Below are 16,853 nucleotides of genomic sequence, written 5' to 3' on the forward strand. Positions count from 1 at the left end.
TTCCAAGATCCTAAAACAAAGCCTGTTCGAACTGCCTCAAACCGCTTCTTATCGGTACACAGAATTATGTCATGCTCTGCGTTTCATATCTATAGTAGCGGTTCAGCACGAGCACTTCAGAGCGCTCTCATTATTCTATCCTGCTTTATTCTATCCTGTATTAACCGTCATTCTGTAATAAACCTTTTTACCTTCAGAGGACGAGTCTGCGAGTGTTGTCTAAATTGCACGACACATGTTAACTGTCTTAAAGTATCCCAAGCAAATAAAAAGGCTATTCGCCGTAACAGTGAATAAACCCGCTCGCAAAAACAGTCGCGTTCAGAGACGTACCTTGACGTACAATAACCTGGTCTATGAGCTGTTAAGCAACTATTTTAGCGGGTCAGTAAGACAAGAAATAGTTGATTAGTTATTCAAAACATCACTAACTTGACATCTTTTCCATAGCTAAAGCAAAAACTGATTCAAGACCATTTTAATTAGCACAGTTAAATACTGATAAACAACAGCAAAGAATTCACCAAAAGAGTGGGTTGGGTTTTTTTTTTTTTTTTTGCCATCTGCCTCACTACTGAATACATCTCAGATTTATGTGTCATTTTTCTGAGTATACAGTGGATATAAAAAAGTCTACACACCCATGTAAAAAGGGCAGGTTTTTGTGAAGTAAAAAATGACACTAAGATAAAACGTCAGATCTTTTTCTACATTTAAAGTGACATTGCAAAGTATACAAATAAAGTTTAAAAAGAAAAAAAAAACTATCAGAAACTTTCATTAGAAAAAAAAAGGGGGGGGGGGACCCTTACAATAACCTAGTTGCATAAGTGTGCACACCCCTAAACTAACACTCCACCTTGATAAAATCCCCAGTTCTGGCTGAAGAAAAGCTGCCTTAAAGCACGATGCTGCCACCACCATGCTTCACCGTGGGGATGGTGTTCTTTTGGTGATGTGCTTTTATTGAGTCAAACATACCTTGTGGAATCGGTCTCATCAGACCATAACACATTTTGCCACATGGTTTGAGGTGATTTAGTTGAACTTGGATGTTTTTTGTGAGAAAGGGCTTCCGTCTAGCCGCACTACCTCACAGACATGACATGTGAGGAATATGAGAGATTGTTGTCACATGCAGAGAGTAAGCAGTGCTTAGCAGATGTTCCTGCAGCTCCTTTAATGTTGCCGTAGGTCTCTTGGAAGCCTCCCTGGTAAGTTTTTGTCTTGTCCTTTTATACATTTTGGAGGTATATTTCCTGTTGTTGGTGATGTCACTGTGGTGCTCCATTTTCTCCACTTGATGATGATGGTAAATGGTCTGCACTTATATAGCGCCTTTTAACCTTTGCGGTTCTACAAAGTGATTTACACTGTTTCTCATTCACACACTCACACACACACACACACCAGTGACAACAGGCCTGCCATTGGGAGCAACTTGGGGTTCAGTGTCTTGCCCAAGGACACTTCGGCATGTTAGTCACGTGGGCGGGGAATCGAACCGCCAACCCTACGATTAGTGGACAGCCCGCTCTACCACCTGAGCTCTAAAACCTTCACGGTGTTCCATGGTACGTATAATGTTTTGGAAATTCTTTTATAGCCCTCTCCTGATCGATACCTTTCAACAAGATCTAAAGGCTTTGTAAGCTCTTTGAGGACCATGGCTTCAGCAGTCAGATGAAACCAAGAAGATCTATACAGAAACAGCTGATCTATACTTGGGGTTAATCAGAATAATTTCATTGATGAGAGCTGTATGATAATGACCTCTGACCATGAGCTTGAATACGATTGGATCATTCTGAACACAGCCACATCACCAGGTATAAAAGGGTGTGCACACCAGGTTATTGTAACTTTTTTTTAAATTTATTGTTCCCTATTTTCGCTCAGTTTTTTTTTTTTCTGATTTTTTTCCCCACTTTATTTTTATACCTTGTAATTATACACTGAGGCTGGGAAATGTTCCGACATGATCCTGTTTTTATCTTTTAACGAATACAAGGAGAAGCTGTTACGCAACAGAGCAGCAGTAAAACATCAACGTACACTTGGTTTGTCGTCTATCATTCTGAGCGAGATTGACAATGAAAGGTTAAATGTTATTCTGAGTGAGGGAATGATAATCATCTTCTCTCGTAACAGTCAGATAATGCAGTCTGTCTGCTACTGTCAGCCTTCCAGAGCTTTGAATAACTGTAATAACTTATTAAACATCTCCCAAGCATAATCTGTGGCAACAACAAAATACAGAGCAATGTGTATAAATAAATAGAGAATATGATTCTATGTTATTGTCAGCACAGTTAAGAACCTCATGCTTTATTTCTTTTCTTTCTTTTTTCTTTTCCATTTTCCTAGGCCTGGTATACGCTATGATAAAACACAAAAGGCTGCATTGGTTTTGTGCGAAATTCTTCAAATGGGATGATCACACTGCACAGTTTAATCTTCTCTGAGAATCATTTCTGCTAATGAGACAAAACCGCATTTGTACATGTGGTAATGTCACTGAGAAATGTAAAAGAATTAATGAAGGACTCGTCCAGCATGGAAGCTCAGCACTTCTGTATGAGATCTACTCAGAGATGAACATCACAGAGGGTTGGAGTGGAGACATCAATAAGGAACATGAGGCGAGACAGATTGAGACAGCGTCCACGTGACCAGCAACACAGGAGACACCCATCAAATGTAGTGGCCTCTTTGAAGACAAGTCCATTAGAACCGTAATGACTAAAGGAGTTGCTGGAATTGTAAAAGCAATTCTCAGTCTGATGGATGTTCTTCATAACTTTTTTCCAGAAATTAAAAAATTACAATCAAAAAAGTGGTGTTGATCTTTGATGGTCTGGATGAGTGTCGACTTCCTCTAAATTTCCATAAGAATGAGATATGGTGTAATGTGACAGAGTCAGCCTCGGTGGATGTGCTGCCGACAAACCTCATCAAGGGGAATCTGTTTCCATCAGCTCTCCTCTGGATAACCTCTCGACCAGCCAATCAGATCCCTCCTGAGTGTGTAGACCAGATAACAGAGGTACGAGGGCTCAGTGATCCTCAGAAAGACGATCAGTGATTAGAGTCTGGCCAATAAAATCATCACATACATGAAGTCTTGAAGAAGTCTCTACGTCATGTGCCACATCCAAGTCATCTGCTGGACTGTTCTAGAGAGAATGCTTGGTGAAGCCAACAATATCAGGATCCCCAAGACGCGTTTCCTGATTTTTCAGATCAAACACAAGGACCAAAAGTACCATCAGAAATCTGACCCTGATCCTCAGCAGACCAGAGAGAGTATCCTTGCACTGAGAGAAATGGCTTTCCAACAGCTGGACAAAGAAAACCTGATCTTCTATGAGGAAGACCTGAGAGAGTGTGGCATGGATGTCAGGGAAGTGTCAGTGTACTCAGGAGTGTGTACCCAAATCTTCAGAGAGGAGCTTGGGCTTCACCTGGGGAAGGTGTTCAGCTTTGTGCATCTGAGCGTTCAGGAGTTTCTGGCTGCTTTCTACACATTTCTCTCCTTCATCAACAAAAAGACTGCAAAACAACCAACATGGTCTGGTCTTTTCAACATGGCTAAATTCCTCAAAAGTGCAGTGGACAAGGCCTTGCAGAATGAGAATGGACACTTGGGATCTTTCCCTCCGCTTCCTTCTGGGTCTCTCAGTGGACTCCAATCAGACTCATGTACAAGACCTACTACCCCAGACAGGAAGCAGCTCTCACTGCAAAGAGGGAACCGTCAAGTACATCAAGGAGAAGATCAGGGAGAATCCATTTCCAGAGAAATCCATCAATCCGTTCAACTGTCTCAATGAACTGAATGATCGTTCTCTAGTGCAATAAGTCCAATGTTACCTGAACAGAGGAGATTATGTTTGTCTTTATAGAGTCAGACTCTTAACTGCTCAGTTTCAGCTCTGGTGTTTGTGCTACTGAACTCAGAAAAGAATCTGGATTTGTTTGATTTGAGTAAATCTGACAGATCAGAGGAATGTTTTCTGGGGCTGCTGCCAGTAGTCAAAGCATCCAGAAAAGTTGTGTAAGGTTTTTTTTTTTGTTTTTTTTTTAATTCATAAGTTTTTCCTTTTTGTTTAATCAATTTTCTCTGCTAATCTTTGTACATTTAAATACCATTAAATCTCATTATTGAGGAAAATGTCCATTCTATGGGTATAGGCCATCTAGGACTGTCCATTACACACCTGCCACCCAACAGCCATTGCACCTGACCCCCATCTTTCATCTTGCAGTGGGTCAGACTGTGGTTTCTTTCTTTTTCAGGACATTCCAAATTGTTGTATTGGCTATGCCCAACGTTTGTGCAATGCCTCTGATTGCTTTTCCCTCTTCTCTCAGCTTCAAAATAGCTTGATTTTCTCCCATAGGCAGCTCTCTGGCCTTCATGTCGGCTTATCCTTTTTAACAACAAATGCAGTCTTCACATGTGAAACTGAAGGCTAAAACCAAGAGTAGATGTTCATAGCTATTTATTGTTTAAACAGTCAATCGAACAGGACACACCTGGGTAACAAGACCTAACACCTTCCAGTCACAGGTTCCAATATTTTTGCTCACCTACAAATTGGGTTGTCTGCTACAAAACATGCTATGTTCTATGTTATTTAACGCATCTACATATAAATACCAGTGATTAAAATCTGACACTCGTTTCACATTCATATTTTCTTAAAATGAACTTATCTATAGTGTAGCATTAATAGTGGTTTCTTTTCTACCAGTTCGACCAGTGCTTTAGCAGCTAATAAAGTAACTGATCACACTAAACTGGATTTTTCCCCCCCTTCAGCAGTGTAGTGGAACCCTTAAAGGTTCTATGTAGAACCCTTCAACAACGTGTTTTCCTTTCACTTAAGAAAAGTGATCCAAGTAGAACCCTTAATTATCAATGAAGCATCAAAGTAGTGTTTTTTTGTTTTGTTTTGTTTTGTTTTAGTATTTTGGAGGTAAATGGGATTACTTTAAAACCATCCAACGTACTGCGTGACATTTTAATCAGGCGATTACAACGACTACCAACGTGGTCCTTCGAAAGCGAGGTCACGTAGACGAACACACGCAGGTTGCCCCTGCACGTTTCCGGGATTTGGCCACGCCTCGTCTGTAATCTCTGATCTTTGATTGGTCCGTGCTGGACGAATACAGAAATCGGAGTGGTGCTTTGATGTGGAGAAGAAGGAGCCGCAGTGTGCCTGCACGGAGAGGCCAAAACACACCATGTCCATTACCAAGTAAGTGTTTATTTATGTGTGTTAGAGGTATTTAAACCTCACAGCAGAAGACTAGAGTGAAATCTTCATACTTTTACTAACTAATGCAGATGTTTGATAGAGATTGGCACGCGTGTGATAAGTAAATAAATTCAATATAAAGCGATTAGGAGCGATTTAGCGAGCTAGCTAGCAGGGCAGTGTTTGGTTGTTATGGAGATCATGTGTTATTAATGTGCTGTTTTAAAGGAAATGTGAAAATGACTTCATTCATTGTTCATTTGTTTAGTTTTAGAGTTGCAGCTGGTCGGAGTTGTACTTCATTTTCGATGTCTGTTTATATGTTTTAGAGTATGTTTTTAGGTGTGTAGTCTAATTCATTCCATTTTAAAGACACTACAGGTTATTAGGATAATTTTATTTTTATTATTATTATTATTATTATTATTATTATTATTAATCATTTTAAACTATAGAGATCACAATCTTTGACAGTTGGTTGCTGCAATTCTTAGAAGTATTTCTGGACTGGGATGAAACAAAACATTTATGCAAATGAGGCTTCATCTAATTAAAAATGCATAAATTGGATAAATTGAGAGTAAATTGTTTTCCTTCTTTCTGTAAAGAAACTCTCCAGGAAAAGGCTTTGTTTGGTAATACATTCTTAGAATATCCGCTTATGTTTTTGTTTACAAAAGAAAATATTTTTTTATAATAATAATAATAATAATAATAATAATAATAATAAAGATAATGTTTTTTAAAAAAATTAATTTTATTTCCCAAGCCGTTTCCCAACACTTATAAAAATGAACTACAGTATCCTTCAGAGTATAGACTTTAAAAAACATGCATTGACGTCGAATCTAATTAAATATGCGTACATTTGCATAGTTAATAAAACAAAAACAAGCCAAAAAAAAGAGATAATTAATTAATTTTCTTCTCTCTGTAAAGAAACTCTCCAGGCTTTGTTTGTTTGAGTACTTTTGTTAAAATATGTTTGTTTTATTGTTTAATAAAGATAATATTATTATTATCATTATTATTAATAATAATAATAATAATAATAAAAGAATTTAATGGAATCCCCCCCCCATATAAAATCTTACATAAAACTGATAATTATCAGTTGAGAAATCCCTCCATGATATTCTTCATGTGGAATGTATTTGCAAATGAGACTTCATCTCAATAAATATGCATACCTAACAAAGCCAAAAATGTAGATTTATTTATTTATTTATTTATTTTTAAACTGAGGAAGCTCTCCAGAGAAAGTCTTTTTCGATTGTTTTTGGTTTTTATCTCTTGTTTAATTGTTTGATAAAGAAGATGGGCATAATTTTATGCAATTTTAGCTTTTATGATCGGTTGAGAAATCTTCCTGTAATGTGGAATTTTTCCAGATGTATGCAAATGAAGGTTTGTCTAATTAAATATGCGTACTCTTCTTAAGGAACCCAAAACATCTCCGGTTGCTGTTCGCGTTAGAATATTTGTTTCAGTGTGAAGATGCTTTCACTTTTACAGAACATTTTGTCAGACAATTGATTTCATTTTTCCTTAAAAAACAAACAAACAAACAAACAAACAAACAAAAAAACCCCTTAAGTTTAAAATGTTTTGTCTTTATTTTAACAACATGATGCAGGAAGGAGACATGAACAGACATGTTTGTTAAAATAGTTTTTATATCATTTTTATTTCAGTATAAGATTTGTCATAAGCCCAAATATTTTTGCGAATTTCTTGTGTAATTTCTAATTTATGGATAGGAATGAACATGGGGAGGGGAAATGGTTGTATGGTGATTTTGTGGGCGGGGCTTGAGGAATTTTTCAAAGTTGGACAAACAGTTAAATAAACATATTACTGTTGAATTTTTTTTGACTATTTTATTATTACAGTCTAGGAGAAGACATTCTGTGCGTGCACTTTATTATAATTATTTGTGTGTGTGGTGCCTCGCCTGAAGTGGGGTTTAATTCAGCGTTTGGAAATCAATCCAGCGTGCAGTTAACACATGGGTTTGTTTTACGTCGTATTTATTACAGCGAGTCAGATTGAGTCTTTTATAGCTGTCACCTTGTAAACTCTGAGCTTTAATTAACAGAGGCGACGCTCTCTGCCTCTCTGGCTCCTCATCACATCAGGCAGAATTGTAGGTTTGTAGATCAGACACATGTGCAGGGACGTCTCTGGTCTTAAGGAATGAGTTTGGAGACACGAAGACGGAGGAGAAGATTATTTCGGCGCTGTGTGTGGTGGTCCTGTGTGTTTCCCGCTCCAGAGCCCTGCTGAGCCTAACTGTAGATCAGATATGCAGTTACAAAACCACTCTCACTATCATCTCGCTATCCTCTTTCCTTCCCCTCACTATCATCTCGCTATCCTCTTTCCTTCCCCTCACTATCATCTCGCTATCCTCTTTCCTTCCCCTCACTATCATCTCGCTATCCTCTTTCCTTCCCCTCACTATCATCTCGCTATCCTCTTGCTATCCTCTCGCTATCCTCTTTCCTTCCCCTCGCTATCCTCTTTCCTTCCCCTCGCTATCCTCTTTCCTTCCCCTCGCTATCCTCTTTCCTTCCCCTCGCCATCCTCTTTCCTTCCCCTCGCCATCCTCTTTCCTTCCCCTCGCCATCCTCTTTCCTTCCCCTCGCCATCCTCTTTCCTTCCCCTCGCCATCCTCTTTCCTTCCCCTCGCTATCCTCTTTCCTTCCCCTCACTATCATCTCGCTATCCCCTCGCTATCCTCTTTCCTTCCCCTCGCTATCCCCTCGCTATCCTCTTTCCTTCCCCTCGCTATCATCTCGCTATCCTCTTTCCTTCCCCTCGCTATCCTCTTTCCTTCCCCTCGCTATCATCTCGCTATCCCCTCGCTATCCTCTTTCCTTCCCCTCGCTATCATCTCGCTATCCTCTTTCCTTCCCCTCGCTATCATCTCGCTATCCTCTTTCCTTCCCCTCACTATCCTCTTTCCTTCCCCTCACTATCCTCTTTCCTTCCCCTCGCTATCCTCTTTCCTTCCCCTCGCTATCCTCTTTCCTTCCCCTCGACATCCCCTTTCCTTCCTTCCCTTTATGTTTAGCCTTTTTAAAAAAGACAAGCTTTTTTCTTTTTTTAATTAACGTCTAGTTCTGTTCTTTTTCTATTTATTTAAAAAGAGTTTTTTTTTTTTTTGTATTTTATATACTAATTGTATTCTTCATTTTCTTTCTTTATTAATAAAAAAATACTACTTGTAACTTTTTGTTCGTCATTTTTATTTAAAAACGACTGGTCGTCTTGCAGTGCTCTGTCGCCCCGTTGCGTAGCACAGAGTGGAGTTCTCCGTGGTGTTGATGGACCCACTGCAGCTCGTGTATGTTTGATGATTAGCTGATCGGGTGTCTCGGGAGTTCTCCGTGGTGTTGATGGACCCACTGCAGCTCGTGTATGTTTGATGATTAGCTGATCGGGTGTCTCAGCTAAACGTTACTCGGCTCAGTAACCTCCGGTCTCACAGCGACGTTTTCTTCCGTTGTCTTTGAACTCTGGAACAGTTCCTGAGAACATGAGGTCTCTGCCGCTTTAATTATCCAAGCCACGTTTCACTTAGAGAGTTTACGATGGCAGAATTAAAGTATGTAAACTTTATGAAATCTTCTCCTTTAGTCTAATCCGTTCATCCATATGTCATTATTCACTCATCTGTTACATTTTCCTCCCAAAACCTGAGTGAAAGTAAATGTCTGTCTGTGTCTGAATTCCCATCTGTCTCTCTGTTTATCTGTCTGTCTGTATTCCTATCTATATAGCAGTCTGTCTATCTATATGAGATAAGATAGGATATACCTTTATTGATCCATCTTGAGGGAAATTCGAGTCGACACAGCAGCACGAGTAGCAACGTCAAAGAAAAGAGAGGAATTTCCATCATACCTGTACATTAGAATTAGTATAAATGTCAAATAAATAGAAACAGTAAAATAGATCTGTGTATGTACATATGCTAGAGTTCTGTTTGTGTGTGTATATGTACATGTTCAATATACTTGAGGCACGTGGCTGGATGAATCTGTGGCTGAATGGATCATGGAGAGGATGAGAAGGGTTGTCCATGATGGCGTTCAGCTTCCCTCTCATCCTCTTTTCAGTCACTGCCTCCACACCGTCCAGTTCCAAGCCCACCACACCACAGAGCTGGCCTTCCACCAGCTTGCCCAGTTTGTTGGCACCACAAGTCCTAATGCCACCTCCCCAGCACATCGGAGGGAAGAAGATAACCGCTGGTCACTACAGACTGGTAAAACAGCCTAGCGCACACATTGAAGGACCTGAGCGTCCTCAGAAAGAACATCCTGCTCGGTCCTTTGCTATAGAGGGCCTCAGTGTTGTCTGACCAGTCCAGTTTGTGGTTGACTTGCACCCCTAGGAACTTGTGGGTGTCCAGTATCTCCTCTCCCTCCCCCTTATGGCGTCAGGGGTGGGGGGGGCCTCTTGCTGCACTGGAAGTCCACCACCATGCTATCTTCCTGGGTGTGGGAGCTGTTGCAGTATGTTCTGTTATTGTGTTGTCTGTTGTTGAGAAGAGGCGGGTTATGGCTGTCATTCCCCAATCTCGTGGTGCCGCGGGGGGCTTGTGGAGGAGGGGGAAGACAAGGTGTGAATGGGGACATTTGAGGAAGTGGAGGGAGGTTTGTTCTGCGTTGGTCAGTCAAACCTGTCGAAATACCCTTTGTCCCCTCAACTGTTCCTTCCGAACTTTTCATGCCAGTAACGCTCCTCACCCACCCCACCACCTCGCTTGCATTGTTCCGTTGCATCTTCCCCTCAATCCTCTTTTTATAGCCGTCTTTAGCCCTCCTCAGCTCCTTCTGTAGTCCCTTCTTGGCATCTTCGGTGTCCCTTTCCATGAAGGCTGTCTTCTTCCTGTTCAGCAGGGTTTGATGGCCTTGTTGAACCAAGGCTTGTTGTTGGGGAAGCATCAGACCTTCTTGGTGGGTACAACACTCTCCTCACAGAACCTCATGTAGTCGGGTACACACTGAGTGACACCTTCAGTGCCATCCCTATGATCTTCCTGAAACAGCCCTCAGTCAGTTGTCCCATAACTCTCCATCAGGGCGTCCTCTGCCTCTACAGACCACTGTTGTGCAGTCCTGGTGGTTATTGGCTATCTCGTAACAACGGGCTCGTATGTAGGAGTGATCTGTATCAGACAGTGGTCTGATTTGCCGAGGTTGTAGAGGGCGGTGGCGCTGTATGCAGCTTTAACATTGGCATACAGCAAGTCCATGGTCTTATCCTCACTAGTGTTGCAGGTTACATAATGGGTGAAATTGGTCCGGGTCTTTGAGATTTCAACATAACTACTGTCTGTTTATTACGAGGAGTGCACTGGGATGCCGTGTCTGCAGGTCTGTGACGATGGAATGAATGACGTCAGAAACGCGTGCCACCACTTCAAACGGTGGAATGTAAATGATAACAGTGGTGGCTGAAAAACTCCCAGGGCAGATGGTATGTCTTCAACCCAACGGCCAGCAGCTCAACATCAAGTGTGCTAACTGTTGCCGTCATAGTAACATGCCCTGGGTTACACCATTTTAGAGTTAACAAAGACAGCAAGTCCTCCACCTGACTTCTCTGTTTCTCCCTGTCCACCCAAACTAGCCAGAACCCGGCTAGTTCCACTGAACAGTCAGCTACTTTCTAGTTCAGCCATGGCTCCGTCAGACATGACATGCCTCACTCCTTGTACTCGTGCTGTCCGCTAACCTTCTTGTTAGTCAGCGAGCATACATTCCCCATGATAACAGAGGGAACACACGGCTTGTATCTGCACCTCGTCTCCATCTTCCTGTTCATCACCATCGCCCCAGTTCGAGTTCCTCACCTCCATATCCTTAACTCCACTGGGATCTCCTTCGGACATGCAACTGGTTAATTCTGCTACTGGAGGAGATCCTCACATGAGTAGACTACAGTGCATTGTTGGTTGGTGCTCGCAGTGTCCTTTGTCTTGGTCGCAGTGTCTGTTTCTCTGTCTATATATATATATATATATATATATATATATATGTGTGTGTGTGTGTGTGTGTGTGTACATATGTAGTGTGTCTGTCTATATATGTCTGTCTGTCTGTCTGTCTGTCTATATATGTCTGTCTGTCTATATGTCTGCCTTTCTGTCTGTCTATATATCTGTCTGTCTGTCTATATGTCTGTCTGTATATCCATGTATCTGTCTCTCTCTATATATCTGTCTCTGTCTATATATCTGTCTATATGTCTCTCTCTGTCTATATATCTGTCTGTCTGGCTATATGTCTGTCTATATGTCTGTCTGGCTCTCTGTCTGTCTATATGTCTCTCTGTCTATATGTCTGCTTTTCTGTCTCTCTGTCTATATGTCTGCTTTTCTGTCTGTCTATATATCTGTCTATATATCTGTCTGTATATCCATGTATCTGTCTCGCTCTATATATCTGTTTCTGTCTATATATCTGTCTCTCTGTCTATATATCTGTCTGTTTATATGTCTGTCTGCCTCTCTGTCTGTCTATATGTCTCTCTGTCTGTCTATATCTCTGTCTGTCTATATGTCTGTCTGTCTGTCTATATGTCTGTCTGTATATCCATCTATGTATCTGTCTCTTTCTATATATCTGTCTGTCTGTCTATATGTCTCTTTCTGTCTATATATCTGTCTGTCTGTTTATATGTCTGTATGTCTGCCTGTCTGTCTATCTGTCTGTCTATGTTGTGTATGTTAGGTATTGTGAGTGTGTCTTCTAGTTTCATGTAATAAGATATTTCTGCCACGTGTGTGTGTGTGTGTGTGTGTGTGTGTGTGTGTGCGCGCGTGTGCGCGCGCTGAAAGCAAACAGAGCCCATTGCAGCAGAGGGTAAAGTTCCTCAGTGACAGGGTTTATATCTCTGTATTAGCCGTGTGAATGCATCCAGAGACTCGACAGCTGCTCATGCCACAGAGCAGGAACATGAGGAGAGACAATAAATACTGGGCTTAAAACAACCTGTGAGTTAAAAAAATAAATAAACAATGTGTTAATGACCTATTCCAGGAATTATCTCCATATGTGCTGGAGTTCCAGCTGTATAGATTGCACATTTCTGTGTAGACGTTTCCGTGTTTCCTTTTGAAGTATTGCATATTTACAGAGAGAGGCTGTTTTTCTTGTTGTTATGAAACGATGACGTGAAGTAGCTGTATCATCTCCCTGATGATCATGAAGGTGATGCAGAGGAGATGATAATGAGCTAATATAAACTATAGCAGACTTGATGAGTGGTGGAAGGGAAGATGGGATGGGTATGGTTTGACGTGTGTGTGTGTGTGTGTGTTTCAGGCATGTGAGGACGGGCTGCCGATGATGCTAGCTCTACCATGGGCAGTGTCACTCTCCGCTACTTCTGTTATGGCTGCCTCTTCACGTCTCTGACGTGGTCCATCCTGCTCTTCCTCTACTTCAGCCTGAGTCAGGAGAGCCGCCTGTCCTCCAGCCATGTGCCCGTCCAGGGGGTGCAGCACCGCTTCCAGCCCCGCTTCACCCGCCGCCCCGCCCCGCCCAACAGAGCACACGGACACGACGGTCGCCGCAATGACCTCTCGCCTGAGATGGGTCAGTCTGAGTCACAGATACACTACAATTATACAGCGTAATATCCTCACGCTATAATTATTCTCCAATAACAGCTAACACTCATTATATACTGTATAGAATGACCTATAGATGTATTTATCATGTTATAATACCTTCATGCGCGTTGTTTTAATAGTTTAGGAAAAGGCATTAGAGTTTATACTAATACTAAAGCGTTATACTGTAACTAGTGTTTATAACAATCACCAAAGTGAGTGTAAAGTTTTGCAGTCTGGTGTAAAGTCGTGAAACTGTAGTAACGTTGGAAATTTTGGTATAAGCTCCTAAAACTTTGTATTGTAAAAGGTTGTGGAGTATCTCGTCAAGTTTTGTAGGATGTTGGAGGCGCAGACTGAAGCAAACGCAGGTTTGGCAGATTAATAAAACAAGTCCAAAGGATAAGGCAGAAGTCAATAATGATGAACAGGCAGAGGTCAGGAGGTCAGGCAAACAGTCCAGACGGGGCAGTCCGAAGAGACGAGGTCATAAACGTGAGCAAAGTCAAAAACCAGAATAAACAGACACGGTACAAAGGCTTGGTAGAGACGGAGACATAACACACCCGAGCGTATACTTGGCAACCTGATGACTGAATGAGAGTCTGTTAAAAGGAGTAGTGTGTGTGATTGGAAACTCCGGGGATGGTGTGTGTGTGTGTGTGTGTGTGTGTGTGTGTGTGTGTGTGTGTGTTTTGGAAGTGTAGTTGTTGTCAGGCATGTTTGTAGTTTGTGGTGCACTCTGGGAAATGGTGTTGCTGGGTTACAGTGGTGTGACACTTGTAAAGTTTTTATCATGCCAGTTTTGTGGTATGTTAACTTGTGTACTATGTTGTAAGGTTGTAAAGTTTTGGACCGTGTTGTAAAGTTTTGTAGGATACTGTAAGCTTGTAAAGTTTGTGTCGTGCTAGTTTTGTGGGATGTTAAGTTGTGTAGTATGTTGTAAGGTTGTAAAGTTTTGTAGGATACTGTAAGCTTGTAAAGTTTGTGTCGTGCTAGTTTTGTGGGATGTTAACTTGTGTAGTATGTTGTAAGGTTGTAAAGTTTTGTAGGATACTGTAAGCTTGTAAAGTTTGTGTCGTGCTAGTTTTGTGGGATGTTAACTTGTGTACTATGTTGTAAGGTTGTAAAGTTTTGGACCGTGTTGTAAAGTTTTGTAGGATACTGTAAGCTTGTAAAGTTTGTGTCGTGCTAGTTTTGTGGGATGTTAACTTGTGTACTATGTTGTAAGGTTGTAAAGTTTTGTAGGATACTGTAAGCTTGTAAAGTTTGTGTCGTGCTAGTTTTGTGGGATGTTAACTTGTGTACTATGTTGTAAGGTTGTAAAGTTTTGTAGGATACTGTAAGCTTGTAAAGTTTGTGTCGTGCTAGTTTTGTGGGATGTTAACTTGTGTAGTATGTTGTAAGGTTGTAAAGTTTTGTAGGATACTGTAAGCTTGTAAAGTTTGTGTCGTGCTAGTTTTGTGGGATGTTAACTTGTGTAGTATGTTGTGAGATAAAATTTTGGATCATGTTGTAAAATTTTATAGTGGCTCATAACGGTTTGCCGTACGTAAAGTTTTGTAGTGTTTTATAAAGATGTAAAGTTTGGGTTTACAGGTCAGGTTTGTGGTATGTCAAATGTTGGTATAATCTTCATTTTTCGGTACCTTGTCAAAGGTTTGTACTGTATTGAAACGGTCTGTATTATGTTAAGTTTTGTTATTTCGTAAAGTTTTGTAGCGTCACGTAAGGTTGTAAAGTCATGTCGTATTGCCAGATTTCGGTGTAACCTGGTAGGTTTTTGCAGGACGTCGTAAGGTTTAGCGTAATCTGTGGCGCGTTTGTAGTGCGGTTTGGTGGTCTGTTCTGTTTTTAGTAAGTTGTAAGGTTTAGCAGTAGCATTTCATTGTAATTACTCGGGTCGGATTCGTCATTTTAAGAACGATTTAACGTTTGTAAAGATTCATCTCATTGAATCCGTTCCCATTCCGGCGTTCGGCACTGTGCTAACGTATTGGTGATATAACAAGCTTTGAACACTACTGATGATGTCAAAAATCCATAAAACGTAATAAAGGTAGCTATAAAGTATCCTCGTTTATGAAAACGCAGAACAATGTGCGTATAATGCCTTAAGCGTTATCAAATAACGTGAGAATAATGAGTGACTGGGTGGTGTGATGAAGCAGATTCACACACACACACACACACACACACACACACACACACACAATGGTTAGTTGTATGTGTTTGTGATGTGTGATGGCTCTCTGCAGGAATGATCTACAATGAGAAGGATCAGGAAGTGAGGGATACGGGCTACCACAGACACGCCTTCAACGTCCTCATCAGCAACAGGATCGGATACCACCGGGACCTGCCAGACACCAGGAATGAAAAGTAGGTGTGTGTGTGTGTGTGTGTGTGTGTGTGTGGAACGAGTGTTGATAATCATTACTGTTGGGTGATCTGCTTGAGTAAGTCTTGCTGACTGGACTTTTAAACACTTATTAACACCTCATCACGTTTGAGTTAATGCCTTGTGATGTTTTATGATTGATCGATCTATCTCTTTGCTCGTATTTCCTCATTAGTAAGTCGCTTTGGATAAAATCGTCTGCTAAACGAATACAAAATGTCTTGTGTGTGCGTGCGCGCGCGCTAACACGATGTCTGAACACGTATGACTGGTTCTGCTATTCCGCTATTCAAACCGTCCTGATATTTACCCCGTCGAAGACGGCAAAAAGACAGCGGACTCCGTCTTTCAGCGTGTCAGGTCTCGCGTCCTACTTTTAGTCGGTTGATGACGATATTCACGCTAACTTTTTCTGTTCGGCGTCATCCGTGTTGCCCGATCTAGAAAAAGGACGTCCACGTAGTGCTGTAACACTCGGGCGGTTTGGAGCGACGCGTCGTTCGACCGACGTTCGGTTAAACAGTTTTCTCTGTAACGCCGGTGTTCCTTCTCCAGGTTATCGTTCACCGAGTAACACTAGGCCCGCCCCAGATTCTGAACGAAGTAGGTCACATATCGATCGGAGGTCGCTAAATCATAATAAGGGGATTCCGTGTTACCGTCAAATAGTGAAATACCGTCACCGTAAGAAACAGAGTCGCCTCGTATCGTAGCAGATTTTGTCGGTGTCGTCAGCCGGTGAATCGTAGTCGTAGCGTATCGTATAGCTTATCATACAGCGTATCGTATCGTAGGGGGTTCAGTGGCGTCGTCGCGTTAAGAATCGAAATCGTATCATTTCAGCGGTTCAGTATTCAATGAAGTATTGCATTGTTGCTTCAAGAAATCCAAATCGTATGGTAACCCCTACGTATCGCAGCGACACCGGCCGCTCACGGGCGTCTGCCAGCTCGTGCACGCAGGAGTGGGCGGATCGCGCTTTCCTCCGAGTCGGAGCGTGTTGCTCCGCCCCCGACGTTGCACGAGAAGTCCGTAGAGACGCGGTCGGCTTGTTTCACGTGCCTCGGCGGAAGTCCGTGATGGCCTTCGCCCTCGCAGGTCATGAATAATTCAGGGAGAAAATCGGAGGGAAACGGTTATTTTAATCGATCAGTCAAATTTAACAGTTAAGCATAAAACACGTATGAAGTATGTATTGTAAAACGATAACGTTTTCTGGGGCACTATAATATATAATGTAGGGTCTATAATGCTCAAAATGTCAGGACGAATGTGTGAATTATTAACCCTTATGTTATACCTTATGTAGTGAGTAATAAAACAGGTAGGATTTGCCCTAACATGGGTTTGTTTTTTCCGGTCACCTTATTATCAGTCTGTCTATTTATCTCTTTGTTTATTTATTTATTTATTTATTTATTTATTGTTGTTATTATTATTCTATCGGTTATATGCATGTACTCATTTGGAACAACTGTCAGGTCCACCGTTTTATCTTTTTTATTTGTTTATTTTCAAAATATTACCGATTTTTATATCTGTAAAATTGAGCTAA

General features: G+C 41.3%; 1 protein-coding gene across 2 annotated transcripts in view; it reads left to right on the plus strand.

Moving 5' to 3' along the window:
* Window positions 1-5,184: 5,184 nt before the first annotated feature.
* The window catches only part of galnt11 (UDP-N-acetyl-alpha-D-galactosamine:polypeptide N-acetylgalactosaminyltransferase 11 (GalNAc-T11)), a 26,667-nt gene continuing 14,998 nt past the window's right edge, over window positions 5,185-16,853 (plus strand). The window contains exons 1-3 of one of the 2 annotated variants that reach the window (XM_053684213.1): window positions 5,185-5,267; window positions 12,608-12,880; window positions 15,156-15,279. In XM_053684213.1, coding sequence (XP_053540188.1) covers window positions 12,646-12,880; window positions 15,156-15,279 — 359 coding nt within the window. In that variant the 5' untranslated portion in view covers window positions 5,185-5,267; window positions 12,608-12,645. Of the gene's footprint in view, window positions 5,268-12,122; window positions 12,277-12,607; window positions 12,881-15,155; window positions 15,280-16,853 lie in introns of those variants that run through there. The other variant, XM_053684208.1, reaches the window with a different exon arrangement.

Source organism: Ictalurus punctatus, chromosome 1, assembly GCF_001660625.3.
Source record: "Ictalurus punctatus breed USDA103 chromosome 1, Coco_2.0, whole genome shotgun sequence".
In the NCBI taxonomy this organism is placed as follows: domain Eukaryota; kingdom Metazoa; phylum Chordata; class Actinopteri; order Siluriformes; family Ictaluridae; genus Ictalurus; species Ictalurus punctatus.